General features: G+C 41.7%; 1 protein-coding gene across 2 annotated transcripts; it reads left to right on the top strand.

Moving 5' to 3' along the window:
• Positions 1-288: 288 nt before the first annotated feature.
• Positions 289-20,187, top strand: znf143b (zinc finger protein 143b). Of its 2 annotated transcripts, none has more exons than XM_034078952.1 (15): positions 289-373; positions 2,764-2,879; positions 3,331-3,519; positions 3,660-3,740; positions 8,502-8,698; positions 8,865-8,933; positions 9,007-9,123; positions 9,248-9,323; positions 10,893-11,018; positions 12,151-12,330; positions 13,195-13,422; positions 13,592-13,740; positions 13,920-14,072; positions 15,010-15,138; positions 19,835-20,187. In XM_034078952.1, the coding sequence occupies exons 2-15, from the start codon at positions 2,774-2,776 to the stop codon at positions 19,910-19,912; spliced, it is 1,878 nt and encodes a 625-aa protein (XP_033934843.1). In that variant the 5' UTR covers positions 289-373; positions 2,764-2,773; the 3' UTR covers positions 19,913-20,187. The 2 variants fall into 2 exon arrangements, with proteins under 2 accessions (XP_033934843.1, XP_033934844.1); XM_034078953.1 differs by having other exon boundaries at positions 313-373; positions 2,767-2,879.
• The last annotated feature ends 174 nt before the right edge of the window (positions 20,188-20,361 follow it).

Raw genomic sequence — 20,361 nt, 5'->3', positions numbered from 1 at the left:
ATCTGCTCAGTCAAATGAAGGGCTAGAGAAAATAACTCTGAGTCAGCTTTTAAGCGCATTTTACAACATCAAGACCCTAATGATTTAAATAAGGGCTATACAAATGTTAGTACTGGGTAGTTGATTCAGTTAAAAAAAAATACCCGCTGATTTACAGACGTATCTTACCCAATGTAAGTCAATAGGGAAATTTGTATTATATTTGTTACCCCAGTGAAGCTGTAGTACCGCCGTTTGACCACTACGATAATTTGCTTTAACGTCCGGCGCACTTCCTGGGCGGTTTGTGTCATACATGTTCCCGGCACGTGGAGCGTTTCCTGCACTGGTGCATGGTGGTCGAACAGGAGGAATTGTTGGAAATTTTTCGGAGGTTAGTATATAAATTGGTTTTTTACCCAGTGTGCATTATTCCCACAGCCATCTCCGAGAGGGAGAGGGAGAGACGGGCTGTGAATGGGAGTCATAACACGGATGGGAAACGCAGTTTTAAGATGATTTAAAAAAGACATCCAGCGAGTCAAAATGCTTATGTTATCGTTAATTAGCTCCGTGTTGTTTCCTACTTATATGTGAGGCTGGGAGCTTCGTGCAGATAGCTAGCTAGCACCTCCAGCTGTCACAGAGCCAGCTGAGACTTATATCAACTTTAAATATATATATACATGCTCTCATTGAAGTCACAATATGCACCATTAGTTTGCTAGTTAACCGCTTAAATAAAGTGGTGACAGCAGCACCGGGTCCGTTGGCGTAGTTAGCATTGTTGTTAGCATGGTGGCTAATAACTACCCTACTTCGTTGTGACATATAGTTTCTGCTGTGATATAAAAGAGGCTGTCAGTGTTTCAACATTTACAGGAAAACAGTTTACTACACGTCTTGGATAGTATTTTATACGGATGACAAATGTGGCAAGTCATAGTTGTGCTAACATCTTAGCTTGCTAGCCCCCCCCTAAATGCTATATTCAAAATAACTAGCGCCAAACTATAATGACTGCAGTGCACGGTCATGTGTTTATTAATAATCATATTAAAGCAATCAGAAGATAAGAAATAAGCAGTGGTATAATATAAAGTTCATATACACTACATTAAGTACTTATCTTGAGTATTTCAATTTGTTATACTTCAATACAATTCATTTTAAAGGACTCATTGATAATATGTATAGGTACTTTTCAAATGAAGATAAACATATATATAAATATGAAAGGTTTGACAATGGACGAACTATTTGCTGATATAACTTTTGATCATTTTATTTTATTTGAAAGATATAAATTGATCATGAGGTTGGACAAAACAAAACATTGGGAAGGTGTCATTAGAAACCAAACAATACATTGGTAAATAGAGAAAATAATCACCAGAATAATCCATCATGAAAATGATCATAAGTTAATAGTAAAAAAGTACATTTATCTATTGACGAAATCAACATACTGTACATGTAAAAGTGTTCGCTATAATAAATATAAGGATTATTATAACTCATCAACAATGTATCCAAACATCACAGATTTTGGTAGATAGGTTCAGTCTGTCTCGGGGAATAGGCACACCAAATAATTTTCATTTTAGACTATAAGGGGTGCCAAAAACCCCACCAATTTATAACTCGAGAGGATGGAATCATCATTTTTTTTTTTTTTACACATACTCTCGGGGTGACTACGAACTCAGATTTAAAAGTGTCGCAACAAATTCAGAATGTGGGCTTGACCTAGACATTTTTTTTTAAATTGTGATAGCATAAAATGAGCTTCGGACGGAAAACTTGGGACACACGTCAGAGCCCACGACCTTTTCGAGAATGTAAAAAAAAAACGTAATTTAAAAATAACTGCTCACTAGCGCCCCCATATTGTGTGGTAGGCACATATAGTTTCTCAGAACTTAACGAATTTTGGCACAGACATTCCTCATGGAATTGCAGACATATTTGTAAATAGATTCCATTAGCCCCGCCCCCCAGGAAGTTGGCCATTTTGAAAGATGTGCGTTTTTCATGCACTTTAAGCACATTCTTGCGAACTCCTCCTAGGGGAATGATTGGAAAAATTCCAATCCAGCACAAGTTCAGCCCCTATCCAATATGATGCTAAATTGAGAAGAACATTTTTGATAGCTTACGACCTCCACGATTGAGCTAACAGCGAATACACCATTTTTGACGATTTACATGTCGCTCCTCCTTCGGGTCGAAAGGAGCCAGTTGAGGTGGTTCGGGCACCTAGTTAGGATGCTACCTGGGCGCCTCCCTAGGCAGGTGTTCCAGGCACGTCCAGCTGGGAGGAGACCAAGGGGTAGACCTAGGACCAGGCGGAGGGATTATATCTCTTCGCTGGCCTGGGAGCGCCTTGGGACCCCCCAGTCAGAGCTGGTTGATGTGGCCAGGGAAAGGAACGTTTGGGGCTCTCTGCTGGAACTGCTACCCCCGCGACCCGACCGGATAAGCGGGAGAAGATGGATGGATATTTGAATAATGCACCAGTACTTTAATTTGTTTGTCTTATTTGATGCTAACATAGCTGCAGAATTCTCGCTGTACAGAGTTTGTATTCTCATGGTTGATGGCAATTATTATATGCCAAGTCAAATGAAATGTTCTTATATGAATGGGCATTGCACATGTGCATCAACACACCACTGGTTGTCACTTCTTTACCCCCAGTGCTCGTATCATGATGTCTCTGTGTGTTAACTGGACCTGAGGACTCCAGTTTAAGTTTTAAATGTGCTTGTGTCTCCTCTCCAGCAGCTGAAGCATGCTCTTAGCCCAGATAAACCGGGACTCGCCGGGAATGGCAGAGTTTCACGATGCAGACGGGCAGCCGGTCACCCTCTGTCTGACGGAGGCCGTGACTGTGGGAGGTGAGATCCTGAACATCAACTCGTCGATATATTGTTATCAAATAAGTCTTGAAGTGGACAACTGGCATATTTATTTTTATTTCAAAAGGACTTTTGGATGTTTTTAATTTACAGCTCTTGACTAAATAAGACAAATGAGTATTGTTTCTGTATAGAAAAATACAAGTGTCACACCTCAAAAAGAAAGTCTAGAATACTATATATTTATATTGAGAGTAATTACTATAATAATATAATGCGTGAGAAGTACGTACACAAGAAAAGTAGCTACTGGACATTTTATTGCCCCTTTTTTAATAGATGATTATTATTGTTTTCTCACAAAAGAGTGAGTTTACCAGTGTCAGATCTGTATCATCTATTTAGAAAAGTTACGATGTAGTTCAAATTGCATCTAAAGCCATAACATTATGATCTTCTCACTTTAAGATAATTCAAACATCTTCCCCAGATGGCGATCAGATAGAGAGCTTGGACACGGTGAGTCTGCAGGCCATCACTCTTGCAGATGGATCGACTGCGTACATCCAGCACGACTCCAAGTCTTCGTTTTCGGACGGACAGATCATGGACGGCCAGGTGATCCAGCTGGAGGACGGCTCCGCAGCCTATGTTCAGCACGTGTCCATGCCTAAAGGAGGTAAAAATACATAGTTTATTTTTATTTAAAAAGGATGATTTAATGCAATCTTGTAGAACACATTTAGAGAAAGTAAAGCAAAGCAGTGGTTAGTGCTGATGAAGTCGTTGTGCCTCACTTTATGTTGTTTCCTGTTGTAGGAGGGGATAGTTTACAGCTTGAAGACGGACAAGCAGTTCAGCTAGAAGATGGAACAACAGCCTACATTCACACACCCAAAGGTAAGAACATTACGTGTATTTCATCTCTGTTTCTTAGGCAACATCAACGTGTCTCATTTCAGTCATTTGTTTAAATATTCAACTTTAGGAAAATCGAATTCAATGTATTAAAACTGAAAGGGATTAAAAAAACGTAATATGAGGGTGCGTTCACACCTGCCTTGTATAGTCCGGTTGAATCGAACCCTGGTGCGTTTAGCCGCTTGGTGCGGTTCGTTTGGGTCGGTGTGAACGCAGTCCGAGACCTCTGAAGTGAACTAAACAACCGGACTCTGGTCCGCTAAAATAGGTGGTCTCGGAGCGCTTGCTTGCGAACTCTGGAGCGGTTCATCGCTGGTGTGAACGCAGTCCGCACCAAAACATAGGAAGCGCAGTATTTACGTGTCACAAGAACGCGGATATCTTCAAAAATCTTTAGCGAAAGAGTCTTTCAAGACATCCGCGGTTGTTTAGTTAAAGAGTAAAGCAGAATGAACTGTTGAACAGTGATGTGTAAAGTAAAAATTCTCCGTCAGCTACATAAAAGTAAGAACAACTTGTCGTCGGTGAAACTCCCTCCTCTGCAGAACGTCTCTCATGGATAAGCATGAAAAGAACACCGACAGGCTGATCAGGAGCCCGACGCGAAGCGGAGGGATCTAGATCGGCATGAAGGTGTTCTTTTCCTCATAATGACCGCGCTGCTGCACATTATCCCGCTTATTACATGGCCACATTCTCAACAAAGTAACGACATGACTCCCAATATTAATTGAAATGCTTTTGTGGATTTAGAAAATGATGTTATTGATTTAAAAAATAGTTGTATGTATTTACATTTACATGCATCCGCTAAGAAAAATAGTCCGTTGTTACTGTTTGAACTAACGTAGCAACGGCAGGAACTGCTTCGATCGCGTTTTTGAGGAGCTTCATGATTACAGATTTGAAAAAATCGTTGCTTGCTTTAAAAGTAGCACAATTCATGATGTCAAACCTTGGGAAGTATCTAGATATCCCTGCCCTAATGCCAAAGTAACTGCACACTGAATATGTCTCGCCGTCTGATGTCTATGTCTGGACCGCTGCGTAAAAAGGAGGGTTTCTGCCCGTTACTGCACCGCTGTTTTCTTGTCGCTCTTGTCTTGTCAGTTAGTTTCAGCCAAACTGTATACAGTCAACAAAGCCATGTAATAATGTTTTTTAACGGACGTTGTCTGATTATATAATCATATGTCTGTTGATCTCCAGACTAACAGCAGCATGAGAATAACCTGCCGAAAATGCCGATGCTCCATGGCGGAGGCTCCGCTAGAAATTGCCGGGATTTGCGTTTGTACCCCACATGACTTGTGTTTAAAGTTTATAGTCCGTTTGAGTTTTGCCCGTGTGAACGCAAACCGAACCTTCTGAAAAATGAAACAATGTAACAAACTGTGGTCTGGTGCGCACCAGAGAGCGGACTATTAGGTGTGAACACACCCTGAGAGACAAAAGTCAGGGTTCTTACGGTCATTAAAAACCTGGAAAAGTCAAAATGCTAATTCCAGGCCCTGGAAAAGTTATGGAAAACAATATTTTTCCCAACGTTTTGGAAAAGTCATGGAAATGTAACTAAAGTTGCATCAAATATAATTTATATTTTATCTAATCACTGAAATAGTAATACTATAACGATAATAAATACTGTATCGTATCGTAATGAAACGTAAAATGGCATTTAACTGTCGAGGCATTTTGCTGGTGAGAGATTTGAGTTGCTTCAGCGTGTACTGTAGAAGCTAGCAAGCCTATTTGATTTGTTTTAGACAAGCACAGCATGTTTCATATGCAGACCTTATTTTCCTGTTCCATGTTAAAATAAACCATTTCCAGTGCCGCTGAGAAAGAGTAATGTTTTTGGTCATGGAAAATTAGGTAAAGGTCATGGAGAAGTCATTGAAAATCGTTGGTGAAAAAGTGTATGAACCCTGAAAAGTAGAATCGAATGCCGCGTTCACACCGCAGTACTTTTCCCACTTTAGTTCCGATATAGTTCTGAAATGTCGCGTTCACACCAAAAAGAGCCGGAACTAAAATTAGTTCATGAGAACCTTTTTACCCCCTTCTCCGTCCCTGCTAGAGAGCAGGGACTTTCGTGGGAGAAAAAGGTTCCTATGTCTGATTGGCTGGGCGGATTGCAAACCACGCCCCGTAAAACTCCCAAAAAGTTTTGTGAAGCCGCCATTTTATTATCCTCGCATTAGCATTATTAGCATTAGCCCAGTGCAGAAACGCAGAGAGACTAACTTATGGCAACACAAAATAAAACATGGGAGCGGTGGAGATGAGAAGGTGTCAACTCGACTCCGGGGACTTCCGGCAGGGGACTTCGGGTGGCAGTATACGCCGTGAAGTTGTTGTAAACCCAAAGCAGCAGCAGAAGAAGAAGAAGAAGTGACGTCAGCGGCTTCATTTGCCTAATCCTCCCCAGGAACTTATTCCGGTGTGAACGCGATCTGTACTTAGTTCATGAGAACTAAAGAGTTCTGATGAACCTTTGTGGGAAAAGTACTGCGGTGTGAATGCGCCTAATGTATATCCAACAAAGATTACATTTTTTTCAAAAGGTTTACCTACTTTGCTTTGTCTTTGTACAACCTCTAGGTGCACAGTTGACTCTAATCACAAAATAAATAGTTTTACTGCAGCTTGGATCTGCTTCTTTTAGAATATAAATTGGTTTTGGATACCATAATCTGAAACCAAAAACAGTTCTTAAAAATATGCTAAATTGTTTCTTTCATGGAAATAAAAAAAACCCTAATAGACCCATTCATGTGTATTACATTGATTAATCATGCCCCCTTTTATAGCTAAGTGGTTGTATTTAAAGACACTGTAAGTTTGTCTCGTCATGTAGGAAACCAACCTTCCTCCTGAGTAAACAACATCTCAGTTTTTATACTGTAGCTCAGTTCCTCTCTCTACATCACATGTGTCAAACTCAAGGCCCGGGGGCCAAATCAGGCCCTTGGTGGATTTAATTTCGGCCTGCAGGATAATTTCTAATTGCTATTAGATCTGGCCCGCCGGTATATTGCACGCACACCTTCACTCCATCCTGAGGGTTTCCTCCGCTCAGAGCCTGAGCCCTGAGCCAAGCTGTTGGCCTTTGGATAATAAGAAATGACTCAGAAAAAGCTGCAGATCGAGCCATAAGAAATGAATGCAACTGATTATTTAATGTTGTTTTTATAGGCAATAATTTAAGCTTTGTTAGTTCCAGGTTTAATATGTGCAATAAGTTCATTTCAATAAGTTTTGCAATAAACATTGAACCAGTCCGGCCCTCGACTAGTACCCATTTTTTTATTTTGGCCCACTGTGTATTTGAGTTTGACCCCCCTGCTCTAGATGATAGGAAAGGAGGTTTCAAACTTCCTTTATAACCTCCTTTAGCTTAGGAACCACTGGACCTCCCTTGATGAAAGGAGAGGAGAAAATGCTGCCCCACAATGCATTGCGGCCACAGCATTTGCCGTCACTCAACAGTCGGCCGTTCACGGAAACAACCGATTATGACCGAGAAATGATATCATGAAAGTTACGGTGCTTATTAAGCTTTTTAAAACATAGGTGGTAAGTTGCCAAAGTGCTTTGTTTTGAACGTTCATCAGTATTATAATCAAAGAGAGAAATATGAACGTTAGTTTTTACTGAAATGATCAAATAAAGTCAACATTTCAGTCTTTACTGAGCTGTGGGGGGTTTGTTCAACTTTTAAAAGATGTTTGAATGGTGATGTACACAGAGATAGATGTTAAGGACTAACGTTTATAATAAATACATCTGTATTGATTTAAGATCTTTAGTTCATACAATCATACGTATTGGGATCATTGGTATTAATGTGGACCGGAGGGAGAGGGTGACGAGCATAAGTTTCACTTTCCTTTTTTATTTCAATTCCAACTTTGGTCATGAAGAATATGTTTCTCTGTTGTCCACGTTCATAAAGCAAAGCAGCAGCATCAGAGCCCGGTGCAGAGTCTCTAGATGAGTTTACAGCAGTCCCTCGTTCTTATTAAACATCCATGTTGTAGTCCGCTGTAGAAAACTGTAGTTTCCATAGTTTCCCCACAGCAGCAGACGCACATTCATGACGTCCGCTGGCGCATCATAAACACGTCGGATAGTGAAGTGCATTCGGATTCTCTAAAGTACCGCAGTCTCTTCTCCTAAGTCCTTTTGAATTCTCCTATCCACTATCCCTTAAAAGTGGGGTAGGTAATTCACTTCAGATACACTTTTTGTTATATTCTATGGAATGCTCTTAACATCCCGATAGCAATGTATACATTAAATGCTTTGACAATAAATACATAAAAAATGTCATCTGTGGAAGCCATGGCGCTGTAAAAAGAACGACCAATCACCTGAGCCGGCCCGGCTAAAGTAACTGGATGGCCTACCTGCCTGTCAGCCTTCCATCGGGGCACAAACTTATCTCGTGCCCTCATTGGTCATGTGTGCGTTCGTGTGTGTCGGAGGAGGGGCTCTGTGAGGAAGTCTGAAGGAAGGGGCAGATTTTTTCCGGTTGTGTATTTTCAAATTCTAGCGCACTCCAGCTGGTTTCTCCATTCTTACCTACCCCACCTTTAACCCTGTGACCTTTCACATAGATGTCAAGGAGTAGACGATGGGAGCAGATTTTTGGACTATTCGACCGCACCCTCAGTTTTCATCCTGTAACTCAGTTCCTCTCTCTCCATGAACCCCCCTCCTCTTGTTTCTGCGCAGATGCATACGAGCAGAGCGGCCTGCAGGAGGTGCAGCTGGAGGACGGCAGCACCGCCTACATCCAGCACACCATGCACATGCCGCAGTCCAACACCATCCTGGCCATCCAGGCCGACGGCACCATCGCTGACCTGCAGGGCGAGGCCACCTCCATCGACCCCGAGACCATCAACGTGCTGGAGCAGTACACCACCAAGGTGATCCTCAGGGTGCTGCTGACATGTTTTCACAATGTTTAGTACCATGTATTTTCTTGGTGTAACATTTTTGTAGATTTGTACAATACACCTTTTTTTCAATAATCTCCCTCGGTTGTGAATGTTCATATATTGTAACAGGGAGTGCCCTTTCTCCTCCTGTCAGGTGGAGAATATAGAAAACCCTCTGGGGTCATACGGCAGAGTGGAAGCAGACAATGGCGTCCACATGCGGGTAAGAGTTTCTTTACGTTTCTAAATATGACCTTTCCAGGTTAACCAGCGCAGTCTAACACATGTTTGTTCAGATTGTAATACAGGGTCAAGAAAACAGGTCAGCCCGAGCCACACACGTAGGAGAGAAATCTTTCCGCTGCGAGTACGACGGCTGTGGGAAGCTCTACACCACCGCCCACCATCTCAAGGTGAGAGTGTGTGTTCTGTTGTTGTGTGTGGAATTGTTCAAAGATGGTATTTCCCTTACAGCATCTTCCCATGATGTTGTTTCTCAGCCCTCCTGCTACACAGTTGTGTTTCTTTGTCCTGCAGGTACATGAACGATCACACACTGGAGACAAACCGTACATCTGTGACTATCCTGGCTGCGGGAAGAAGTTTGCAACAGGTAACTGGAGACTGAACGTGTGCGCACTGAACTGTCTCATTATCCTTTTGCTCATTTGCATTTTCTATGTTGTAGACTCTGTACATACATCCTCTGTTGCACTCACTGAGCTTTGCTCCATTTCTCCTAATTGTGGGGTTTCTTTGGGAGTTTTTCCTCGTTAATGTGCGGGTCTGTTAATGTGGGAGTCTGAGGAGAGAGGGTGTAGTCTGCTGAACACACTGTAAAGCCCCTTGAGGCATATATGTAGTTTGATATATGACCACATGAATAACATTTAATTTGGTTCACCCTACTTAAAACTTTTACACATTGAACACGTCTTTTTTGCAACATTGCATAATTCAGAGTAGAAAGAGAACGAGCCTTTATTAGTACATTCAAGGGTGTAACTTTGGTTTGAGAAGTGGGGGGTACGCAAAACAGGGGGTCCTCCGCAATGAAACATTTTCTCGATTTAATTCCATTTCCTGCCTTTCCACAAATATATTAGGGACTATATGGTGTAGTGCAGTGGTTCTCAACTGGTGGGTCGTGGCCCAAAAGTGGGTCACGGACCCGTTTCGAGTGGGTCGAGTATGTGTGAGTGAAGAAATACATATTTTTTTTTTTCAGCATGCGTGCCTTTTTATATTAGTTCAGCTTTGATTCCAGCATCTCATTAAACCTTTTTTAAAAGCATACTTTAGTTCTGTGAAGGGATATATGCACTGTACTTCACTTTCATTAATATTGTATGCTGAAAAGCGTATATTTTACAGCACGATTTTTTGTTGAATAGATTTGAGTGCTTCAAAATGTTGGGTCGCGATGTATTGACCAAGTAAAAAGTGGTCGGACCAGTGTGCAGACTTAACTAGTATCCTATCCATGTGAACCTGTTTTATTTGTTGGTGGACCTAACCTCCTCTAGGGGGGACTCCTCTCTCCTATTTTACCTAGTCTGCATATTTTCTTTTTATTAATGCATATTCTTACTAATCACCCCCCTTTCAAACTGTGTTCTTAATTTGTTACTGACCTATATTGGAATGATTTCTTAACTTATTCTTTACAACTAGGCCTATATTAAATAGATGGAAATATTTGTTTAGGCTACATAGATGACCAAACCGTTTGAGTCTCTCTCTCTCTCTCTCTCTCTCTCTCTCTCTCTCTCTCAATTCAATATGCTTGAATATATGCTGAACAATAGTGCCAAAGCTCTCTCTCTCACACACAAAATGCGCTCGTGCCACACACACACACACACGGAGACGCTGTGTGCTTCTCCGTGACGATGACCGCTTGCGTAATAAAAACAACAACCCACATTTGAAAAGTGGGGGGGACACAAACGGGATTTTGACATGTCCCCCCTGTCCCCAGTGGAAATTACGCCCATGAGTACATTTCGCTAAAGAGGTTGTTTTGCACACCTATAAACAAAATAATGACCTGACAAAATGGATAGTTTTAACCTAAAATAAAGTATCAAGTGCTCTCATCAGCACGTGTGTGTTAAGCCGGAATAAGGGCTTTGAACTGAACTGAATGCCACTTCATTTCTGTTGTTATTTATATTCTAAGGGTATGGACTGAAGAGTCACTCACGCACACACACGGGGGAGAAGCCGTACAGATGTCAAGAGCTGAACTGCTGCAAGTCCTTCAAAACCTCCGGAGACCTTCAGAAACACACACGGACTCACACAGGTACATCACAAAGTCTGATATCATCGTATTACACCGTATGTTTAAAAAAGTGTGTTTGAATGTTCTTTTATGGGTCAGGAGTTGCGTGTGGTTTAACTGCTACCTTAAGGCTGTTTGTTTAACAAAGAAGCAACTGAGGGTTTGCAACTGAAGTTATGTTAAAACAAAGACAAGAGTCATGCACAGCTGTTTTATGATGGCACACACATTTTGAAAAACCATTTTGCCCAAAAACTAGAGTGCTGGAGGAGTTTTCAGGCACACGGTCATCATGAGCAGCATGACTCCGAGGTTTTTTAATAATAAATAATAAGTTTAAATCTCATTGGTTGAAGGGTAGACTGTTTTCTCTACAATAACAATTTTATTTATTTTTTTAAACCCAACTCGCAGTCAATTTAAAATGGAATCTATTCCCCCTTTTTTCACTTAAATCCTGTAGTTAAGAGACACAGTAACTAATGTTTTTAAATAGTTTAATTCACAATCCCCAACATCATATCTGCATCTCACAGCAGACATAGAGGGCATTGGAGCTAGCTATGTGTTAAATAATCACCATAAAAACATACAATTAAAGTGGCAGTGGCTCAGTCAGTAGGGGCTTGGACTGGGAGCCGTAGGGTCGCCGGTTCAAGTCCCCGACCAGACCTAAAATATGGAGTGTGGACTGCTACTTGGAGAGGTCCCAGTTCACCTCCTGCCCTGCCCTGGTGCCCTTGAGCAAGGCACTGGACACTTCCCCCCTCACTCCCATTGCTCCCCGCTGTACAATAGCTGCCCACTGCTCCTAGTGCTAGACTCCTGGTACTAGGATGGGTTAAAAGCAGAGAACACATGTCACTGTGTCTGCTCTGCATGTGAGACCATTAAAGAGGGTTTCATCCCTCCTAATTAAAAAAAAACATGGCTTGTAAAATAATCTAAATATAAACTGATTGCTGTGGAAATAAAGGAAATCTTCATTTGCATAAAAGCATGCGTTTGGACACTTTAAATAGGTGATTTTTGACCTTGACGTGCTTGAATTGTGCTCAAATGTTACTCTCAAAAAGCTGCAGATCACCTGTGTGCAAAATAAAACAATGATGGCTTACCCCTTAATCTCGGACATCCCATTTCTTGTGTGCAGGAGAGAAGCCTTTCAAATGTCCGATGGACGGCTGCGGCCGGTCGTTTACAACGTCCAACATCCGCAAAGTTCACATCCGAACGCACACCGGGGAGCGGCCATACTACTGCTCCGAGCCCACCTGCGGACGCTCGTTCGCCAGCGCCACCAACTACAAAAACCACGTGAGGATACACACTGGTGAGTGTCTCTAACAACTTAAACACAAGTGTGCCAGTTGTATTTTTTTTTTTTTAAAGGTCACCTATCATGCTATCTTTAGGCAATAGCATAGGTCTCAGATATATAAAAATATATAAAAAACATGTCTATGAAGTGTTTAGCTCAAAATACCAAACAGATCACCCATTCTAGCCATGCCTCATATCCCTCTATTTCACTTCCTGTTTCAAACGTGCTGATTTTATATATAAAGCTTAAAAAAACAAAACAAAATTTGATAAAAAATAAAAAAGGAGGGGTCTGAGCTCATGCGGGACCCGGCAGCTACCGTCTAAACTAAATACTGCCGTGATGAAACGCCATATCATGGATTATCAAGGATCTGAAACAGTCTGGAGCTCAAAGGCTTTCTCTCTTGCCGGTTACACCACAAGATGAGTTCCTTTTTACTTCCTGCTTCTTCACACACATGCTCTCCAGTACAGGTTAGTTCTGAGTGTTAGCGATGCTAATGTAAGCACCGACCATATTACGTCCAAAACAGTCGGGCATTGTTTCTGATAGGGCCATGGGTGTAAAGCCAGCCTACATTTCCGATATTACGTCATATTGGACGCAAATCTGGATCAGCTCCGTTGTAGCCCCGTTTTTAGAGATTTGGGTACGGAGGAAAAGAGAGAGGGTTTTATTTTCTGACGCTGCGTGAGTTCCCCGACGCACCGGGGACACATCTTTATGTATAAAAGACATCAAAAAGTGCATTTTGCATGATAGGTCCCCTTTAAATGCTATGAGAAAGAGTTTGAGTTCAGCCTGTACAAATGCATTTATATGAAAAAAGATTTTAGCAAATAAAGGTTATAATTGTTTCTTCTTCCCCAGGAGAGAAACCTTACGTCTGCACAGTGCCTGGCTGTGAAAAGCGCTTCACAGAATACTCCAGCCTTTACAAACACCACGTGGTCCACACACCCTGCAAACCTTACAACTGCAACCACTGTGGGAAAACCTACAAGCAGATCTCCACCCTCGCCATGCACAAACGCACCGCTCACAACGACACGGAGCCCATCGAGGAGGAGCAGGAGGCCTACTTTGAACCCCCGACAGGTCAGTGGGAATGTAGCATTAGAGATCATTTACGATCAGAGAATTGGAATGCTTTATTTTATTATAAATAATAATAAACGGAATATATTCAGGATTATGGCGGATCAACAGAAAAGTCGTCAACATAGATTTTTTTCATCTCAAATTCAATGTGTCACTCTCGATTCAGATGCCATCGATGACCCGAACGTCAGCTACACCACGACGATTGTCGGGGCCGACGACTCCGGCTCGGAGCAGGTCCCAATGGAAAGCTCGGAGATGATTGGTCAGCAACACATTGCCTTGGTTACGCAGGAGGACGGAACACAGCAGCAGGTAACGGAACATTTTAAAATTCAAGAAAGTTCCGGGGACTTAAAATGGCAACATTCCGTTCACATTCCGTTAAATCTGTCAATCAAAAAATATATTAAGGCGGGAAAATATCTGTAATAAAACAAGATATTTTTTAGTTACGACATGTTGACACATAACTATGTTCTCTCTCTCCTCAGGTCAGTATCTCTGATGCAGATCTACAAGCTATGGGTGGAACGATCACCATGGTAACCCAAGAAGGCACCACCATTACCATCCCGGCACACGAACTGACGACGCAAGGTGCTCACTCGGTTACCATGGTGACGACAGACGGCTCGGAGGAACAGGTAAATTAGTGCAAAAATGTTGTTGGAATGGAAAAACAAAATGTTATAAATAATTAATTATATATTTTTTCTTTTTAATTATCTGAAATGAGCCAGACACGTTTACTTCAAATTTAACAAAAAACTAAAACTTTACCACAGACTTTTTGTTAGATATTCACCTCATGATGATTCACATGCACTGCTGGACCTCCATGATTGCTACAAATTGATTTTAATTCATTGATTTTCTTTATTTTGTAACATGAATATGAAGTGCCTAACTCTCATTGGTTCACCAGACACAAAAAAACCTTTGACACTGCTCCAACATTTTATTTTATTAGAGAAATACCGGTTATTTTACCACTTGATCAAAAACCAAGTCGTCTCCCCTTTTCTCTCAAGCTTTGCAAATAAAATCTTCAAAATAAAAAGTCATCCTCCTAAAGCACAACTCAAGTTATAGTCATCCAGCCAAATATATCATGGAGGACAAGTACAATGTACCTAGCTAATGTCCAAAAGACAACCGTAGTATCAATTTGACTTGCCTCCAAAAGGAAAAAAGAACATAACATTTGACTTCACATTACGTTCTACAGGGTTGCTATTCTTTATGAGACAAACACATTTTAATTGTTATTTACACCATTAATCTACACCTAATTTGTCTTTCTACATAACAATCATTTTGCTAATCCTAATCTCCTCAATACAACAAAGTCTCTTGCTCTGGAAAATAATTACAATAATCATAATAAAGCTTCATACAACACATGACGCTCAAAGTGCTTTACAAACTGACACATCACAAGTTAAAAACAAATTAGATTATTTGATTGATTACAAATTGTTTAAATAGATTACCAGATGTGGTCATACAGCTGTTGGAGCTGTTTCTAACCCAACACTAAAGCAGAGGATTGATTAGTGAACGTCTCTCTGTCGCCCTCAGGTGGCCATCATGACTCCGGACATGGCGGCGTTCCAGACGGTGGAGGAGTCGGGATACAGTCACGAGCATGAAGACATTCATCCCGTCACGTTACTGGCCACCTCCAACGGCACTCACATCGCTGTGCAGGTTGGTAGAAAGACTCCGTAGGAGGGAATGAATGGTGGGCTGAGTTCCAATCTGTGCAGGTTGGTAGAGCCACTCAGTAGGAGGGAATGAATGGTGGGCTGAGTTCCAATCTGTGCAGGTTGGTAGAGCGACTCAGTAGGAGGGAATGAATGGTGGGCTGAGTTCCAATCTGTATGGATAACAGACAACAGGAGCCAGTTCAACTCAAAGATACATCTATTATTTCCCTTTCACACCAACGCGGTTCCAGGGCCGGTTCGGAGCTAGAGCCTGATAAGCACCGGTTCTTCCTGGTCACACCGCAGCGGAGCCGGCTCATTCCCCCGAAAACCGGTTCTTACCAAGCTCGAAAAAATTGTCCGTCTAAAAGCAAGAACCGCATACGTCGCGCTTACGTCGGAGGCGGGGGCAGGGGCGGGATCAACCTCCTGAACAACAACAAAAAGCCCACATTTGTCCAGTTTGTACACATAAAACTGAAACAGTCTATCGTCATATTATTTCCATTTGGTTTCGACAAAGCAAAACCAAAACGAGCAGCGCTTCAATACAATCGGCCAATATTGTTATCGATGTGAGGGGTAGATGGGTGGGACTTCACCTCTCTATAAGTCTCTAGGCTGTATTTAAAAGAAATGTGAGTAGCAGCAGACCTGCAGCAAAAACCCAATAGTATGTACGTTTATTAAAAATAAAAAATAAAAACCCATAACTGCTTAAAGGGGACCTATCATGCAAAATGCACTTTGTGATGTCTTTTATACATAAATATGTGTCCCTGGTGTATCAGGGAACTCACGCAGTGTCAGAAAATAAAACCCTCTCTCTTTTCCTCCGTACCCACATCTTTTAAAACCGGGGGAACAACGAGCGGATACAGATTTGCAGCCGATATGACGTAATATCGGCGGCGGACCCACAGAAAGTTGCTATCAGAAACAATGTCTGACGTGTTTTGGACGTAATCTCGTCTTTGTTTACATTAGCAAGCCTCGCTAACACTCAGAGCTAACCTGTACTGTAGAGCACGTGTAATAAAAATAAAAAAAGCAACTCACCTTGTGATAAACCCACAAGAGAAAACGCATTTGAGCGCCATACTGTTTCAGAAATAATCCTTGATGTGGTTTAGAACAGGATGGCGTTTAATCACAGCAGAATTGAACTTTATCTCCGGTAGAATTCTGATCAGGCATTAGCACCGCCTCCTTTTTTTTTTTTTAGTGAAGGACCCAAAATCCGTGTTTCTGTAAACAGAGCTGGGATAGAGGGATATGAGGGATTTCTAAAATGCATGATCGTTTGTATTTTGAGAAAAACACATCATAGACATGTTATTATATATTTGTATACAGACCCATAATATATGCCTAAAAATAGCATGATAGGTGACCTTTAATACAACCCAAATCAATACAACAACAAGCACCAGATAATGTGGGAGAACATGGCTCATAACAATTTAAAAACAACTTCAGTTTGAATTTGAAATAACGCCCTCAGGATCCAGTTTGAAGTTCATATCCAGAGACGTTCCTCATGTTTACCCCGAACACAAAAGCTGTTTGTCTAAATGAACATTTACCCAAGGGCATTTTATAATTCCTGTTAAGTTCTCCACGAGTTTCTGAGCCCGAAGCTTACCCCCCCCCCCCCCTCCCTCTCGTGACAGCCTGTCAGTATCTCATGCAGCTCACTGATCCAGTAATGACTGACCCGGCAGTAAAGAATAAACATATGTATAACTAGTTTAGCTTGTTCCAGAGGTAGATGAAATAGCTAAGTGTATTAGGTCTAACTCTTAGTGTGTGTTTCACTCCGCTCACCGGTCCGTCTCAGCGGGCGGAGCTGCAGGATTTCTTCTTCACACACACACACACACGTTGCATACCGCTATTTTACTGTTTTTTTCGGACACCTTAAAATACAGCCAGACCAGTGAAGCCATTTTGGCGAGCTTGTTTTACCGCGCACAGAGAAAAATGTCATGTATTTTACGTCATGCGATCGGCATTTTTAGAGAGCACCGATCGATCGGCAGAGAGTGAATATCGGCCCTACTTGTGATTATTTCATCTTACTGTGTAAATATGAGAAGGCATCAACAGTCAACCTTGTCACAATATCGATATTGAGGAGCTATATGTGTGCGTTTCTTAATATTATTAAGTTGTTCTTATGGCAAAGAGGTTATACAACAACCTACGTGTGAAAAGTATTAGATATATATATATAGTAGTAGCAGTATTTGATATATTCAGATCTGAGCAATGATCAAAAACAATAAACAAAAAGATTCCTTCACAACGTATTTTCTTATACCCCCCCCCCAAACAAAAACCAACAGAAGAAACACTTCTGACTTCTGCTCCATCAGACATTAGAGGACAGAGCTTCTCACACCGACTAATTAACTACTCTAATTCCAACTTGAATGTGTGACAGACTACAGATCAACTTGTGTATTTCTTTGATTAGCTGCTGCACTACTTAATAACATTCATGGCTCAGAATGTATTTCGAAAAAGGTCGTAGATGTTTTTTTTGTAGTCTGACGATTGCTTTATTAGTTTATGCCTGAAACGACTCTTAAGTGCTCTGCTGATTAAATGAAACTGATGGGAGTTTCTCAGTCAGCGTGAAAGCTATTTGCTAAAACGCTTAATACACATCCTTGTGGGTGGGGTTCAGCTCAGCATTTGTTTAGGGATAAAGCTAAAAACAAAATCAATCAACACACTGTGACTTTACATGTAATCCAAGTTAACGATGACTTTCTGTAAATGAGAAAGGAACACACTTCTGCAAAACAATTTACAATTGAGGATGTATTAGTTAAAAAAGGTATGTCACTAAAAGCAGAAGGAAATTAGAGGAAGTTTTACACATAAGAGGCAGTGTTGACATTAGTGAGGTTAGCCCTTTAATTTAAGAGGATAATCCTAAATCTATTCAAATAAACACGTTGTTTAACTTCAGGGTTTGTTTACATATATGGTTAGTACTTTAAAATGCAAATGCATAAAGGTCCCATGTCATGCTTATCCGGTTATTACATTACATGTTACTTGTTAGACGCTTTTATCCAAAGCGACTTACATACTCAATACTGTGGACAATCCCCACAGGAGCAATTTGGGGTGAAGCGTCTCAGGGACACAACGACATGCTGACTGCAGTGGGGTTTGAACCTGTGCCCCCCTGATCCGAACACCAACGCACTAACCCACTACGCCAAACGCCTCCGTATTACCTGTCCCCTTGTGTGTTACACCCTCTAGCGAGTAAAACTCGAACACAGAAAAGACCTGTCTCTACTGCCCCAGAACGCCTCGTTAGAGATCTTTTTCAATTTTTTTCTTCCGGGAACTAAGTGACGTGACGACGACCCCTCCGTGGATTGGTCAAAATGGACCAATACGTGGAGCCGTTACGTTAAGAGCTTCCTCACACACACACACACTCAATCTTTTCTCAGCTGCAGCTCCGCCGATTTCTCCTCCCTGAGACGGCGGGATGCGGCGAGGCTGTGAGTCAGTGTGTGAGCACACACACACAAACTCCCAGCCAGGCTGCGTGTGTGTGTGTGTTCGGGCTGGGTTTTGCTGTGTCTCGCAGACGGCCACTGGGCTCATAGGGAGGGGGGGGGGGCAGGAGCTCCAACGAGCCGTTTAGGACAGAGAGTGAATACACATGCTATACAGAGATGCTGTGAGAAACCAATGTGAGTTTGGAAAATTGCACAATATACATTCATTCTAGTCGACCTCAACAATGGAATTATGATCAGTGGAAGTGGCCATGACACGGGACCTTTAATTGAAACCGGTATGTTTTAAATATACTTTAATATTTCTTTCTTTTTTTTTTCATTCTCAGAGCTCTTACTCACGAAAAGGTCAAAACACATAAACCAGGATCATTTATGCTGGTTTAAAAAAACTGGTGAATTTACGTTGAGTTCTTTTGGTACAAAGTAATGGTGTTCTTGGGGCGGTGGTGGCGAAGTCGACAGGGACTTGGCTTGGCAACTGGAAGGTCACCAGTTCAAGTCCCGGCAAGACCAAGTGCTACCGAGGTGTCCCTGAGCAAGGCACCGTTCCCCACACTGCTCCCCGGGCGCTGTTCAAAATGGCAGCACACTGCTCCTAACGAATGGGTCGAATGCAGAGAAACCATTTCCCCACGAGGGATTAATGAAAGTCCATCTTATCTTACCTTATCTTGTTGTTGTTGGAGTTACACTTTAGAGGTGATGATAAAGGCTTAAAAACACTGGATATTTTGGATTTACGTGCCTTGAAAGTATTTAAATCTCACTCTTAAAAGTGTGTAAAGACCCTGTATTTACATATTGTGTTTAATACTATATTGGGTATTCAGGGGTTAAACCCTCTATGATCACATCACAGGATGCTGGTCTCGTGACCTTTATTCATCCGGAAAAACACTGTTTTCTCCCCCCCCCCTTCTGCTCTTTTCTGTCATGTTAATTCCAAAGCAAACACTCTTTTTGTACCTTTTACCATGTAACGATCGTCAGTGAGATTCAGCAGCTTGTAAAACAGTCACAGGAGGTGGTGTCGAGTTCTCAAGGCGTATCAGAGTAAATCAGTGGCAGTGAGCGATTTAACAGGTTATCAACACGTCAATCACCGTTTGTATAACGTGTTTTGTTTCCCTCTTGTCTCTGCAGCTCAGCGATCAGCCCTCGCTGGAGGAAGCCATCAGGATAGCATCGAGAATACAGCAAGGAGAGGGGCTGGACGATTGATGCTCTCATTATGGACTATGATTTGGCATCAAACGTCTAAAATTGACTATATATTGACGAGAGAAATCACGTGTCTTCCTCCCATGTTTTGTTTTTTTGGCTTTCCACCAGAGGACTTAGCTTTTATGTGTACATAGGATTTTGATAACTGGAGCTCTGCTATGCTGTTTTGTCCCTCGACCAAGGCGGGAGAGGGGGAAATGCTTTCTAATGTTTATGGTGCACAGCGACGTGTACAGCTAATGCTATTTCTAATTAAAGAGAAATTGTGTGATTATGTGACTACACTTGATTTTAAAAACTCCCGAGTTAAACGTACGAAACCACCGTTCCCTCAGCACATACGGAAAATAAATATTACATGCATTTATTTATAAGTGCTTACGGATTACATGACACAACATTTCATTTATGAGTCAATGGTATTGGGGTGCGTGAAATTTGTAGTA

The sequence above is a fragment of the Pseudochaenichthys georgianus genome, unplaced genomic scaffold (assembly GCF_902827115.2).
Source record: "Pseudochaenichthys georgianus unplaced genomic scaffold, fPseGeo1.2 scaffold_521_arrow_ctg1, whole genome shotgun sequence".
In the NCBI taxonomy this organism is placed as follows: Eukaryota; Metazoa; Chordata; class Actinopteri; order Perciformes; family Channichthyidae; genus Pseudochaenichthys; species Pseudochaenichthys georgianus.
This window is presented reverse-complemented; position numbering and strand designations above follow the sequence as displayed.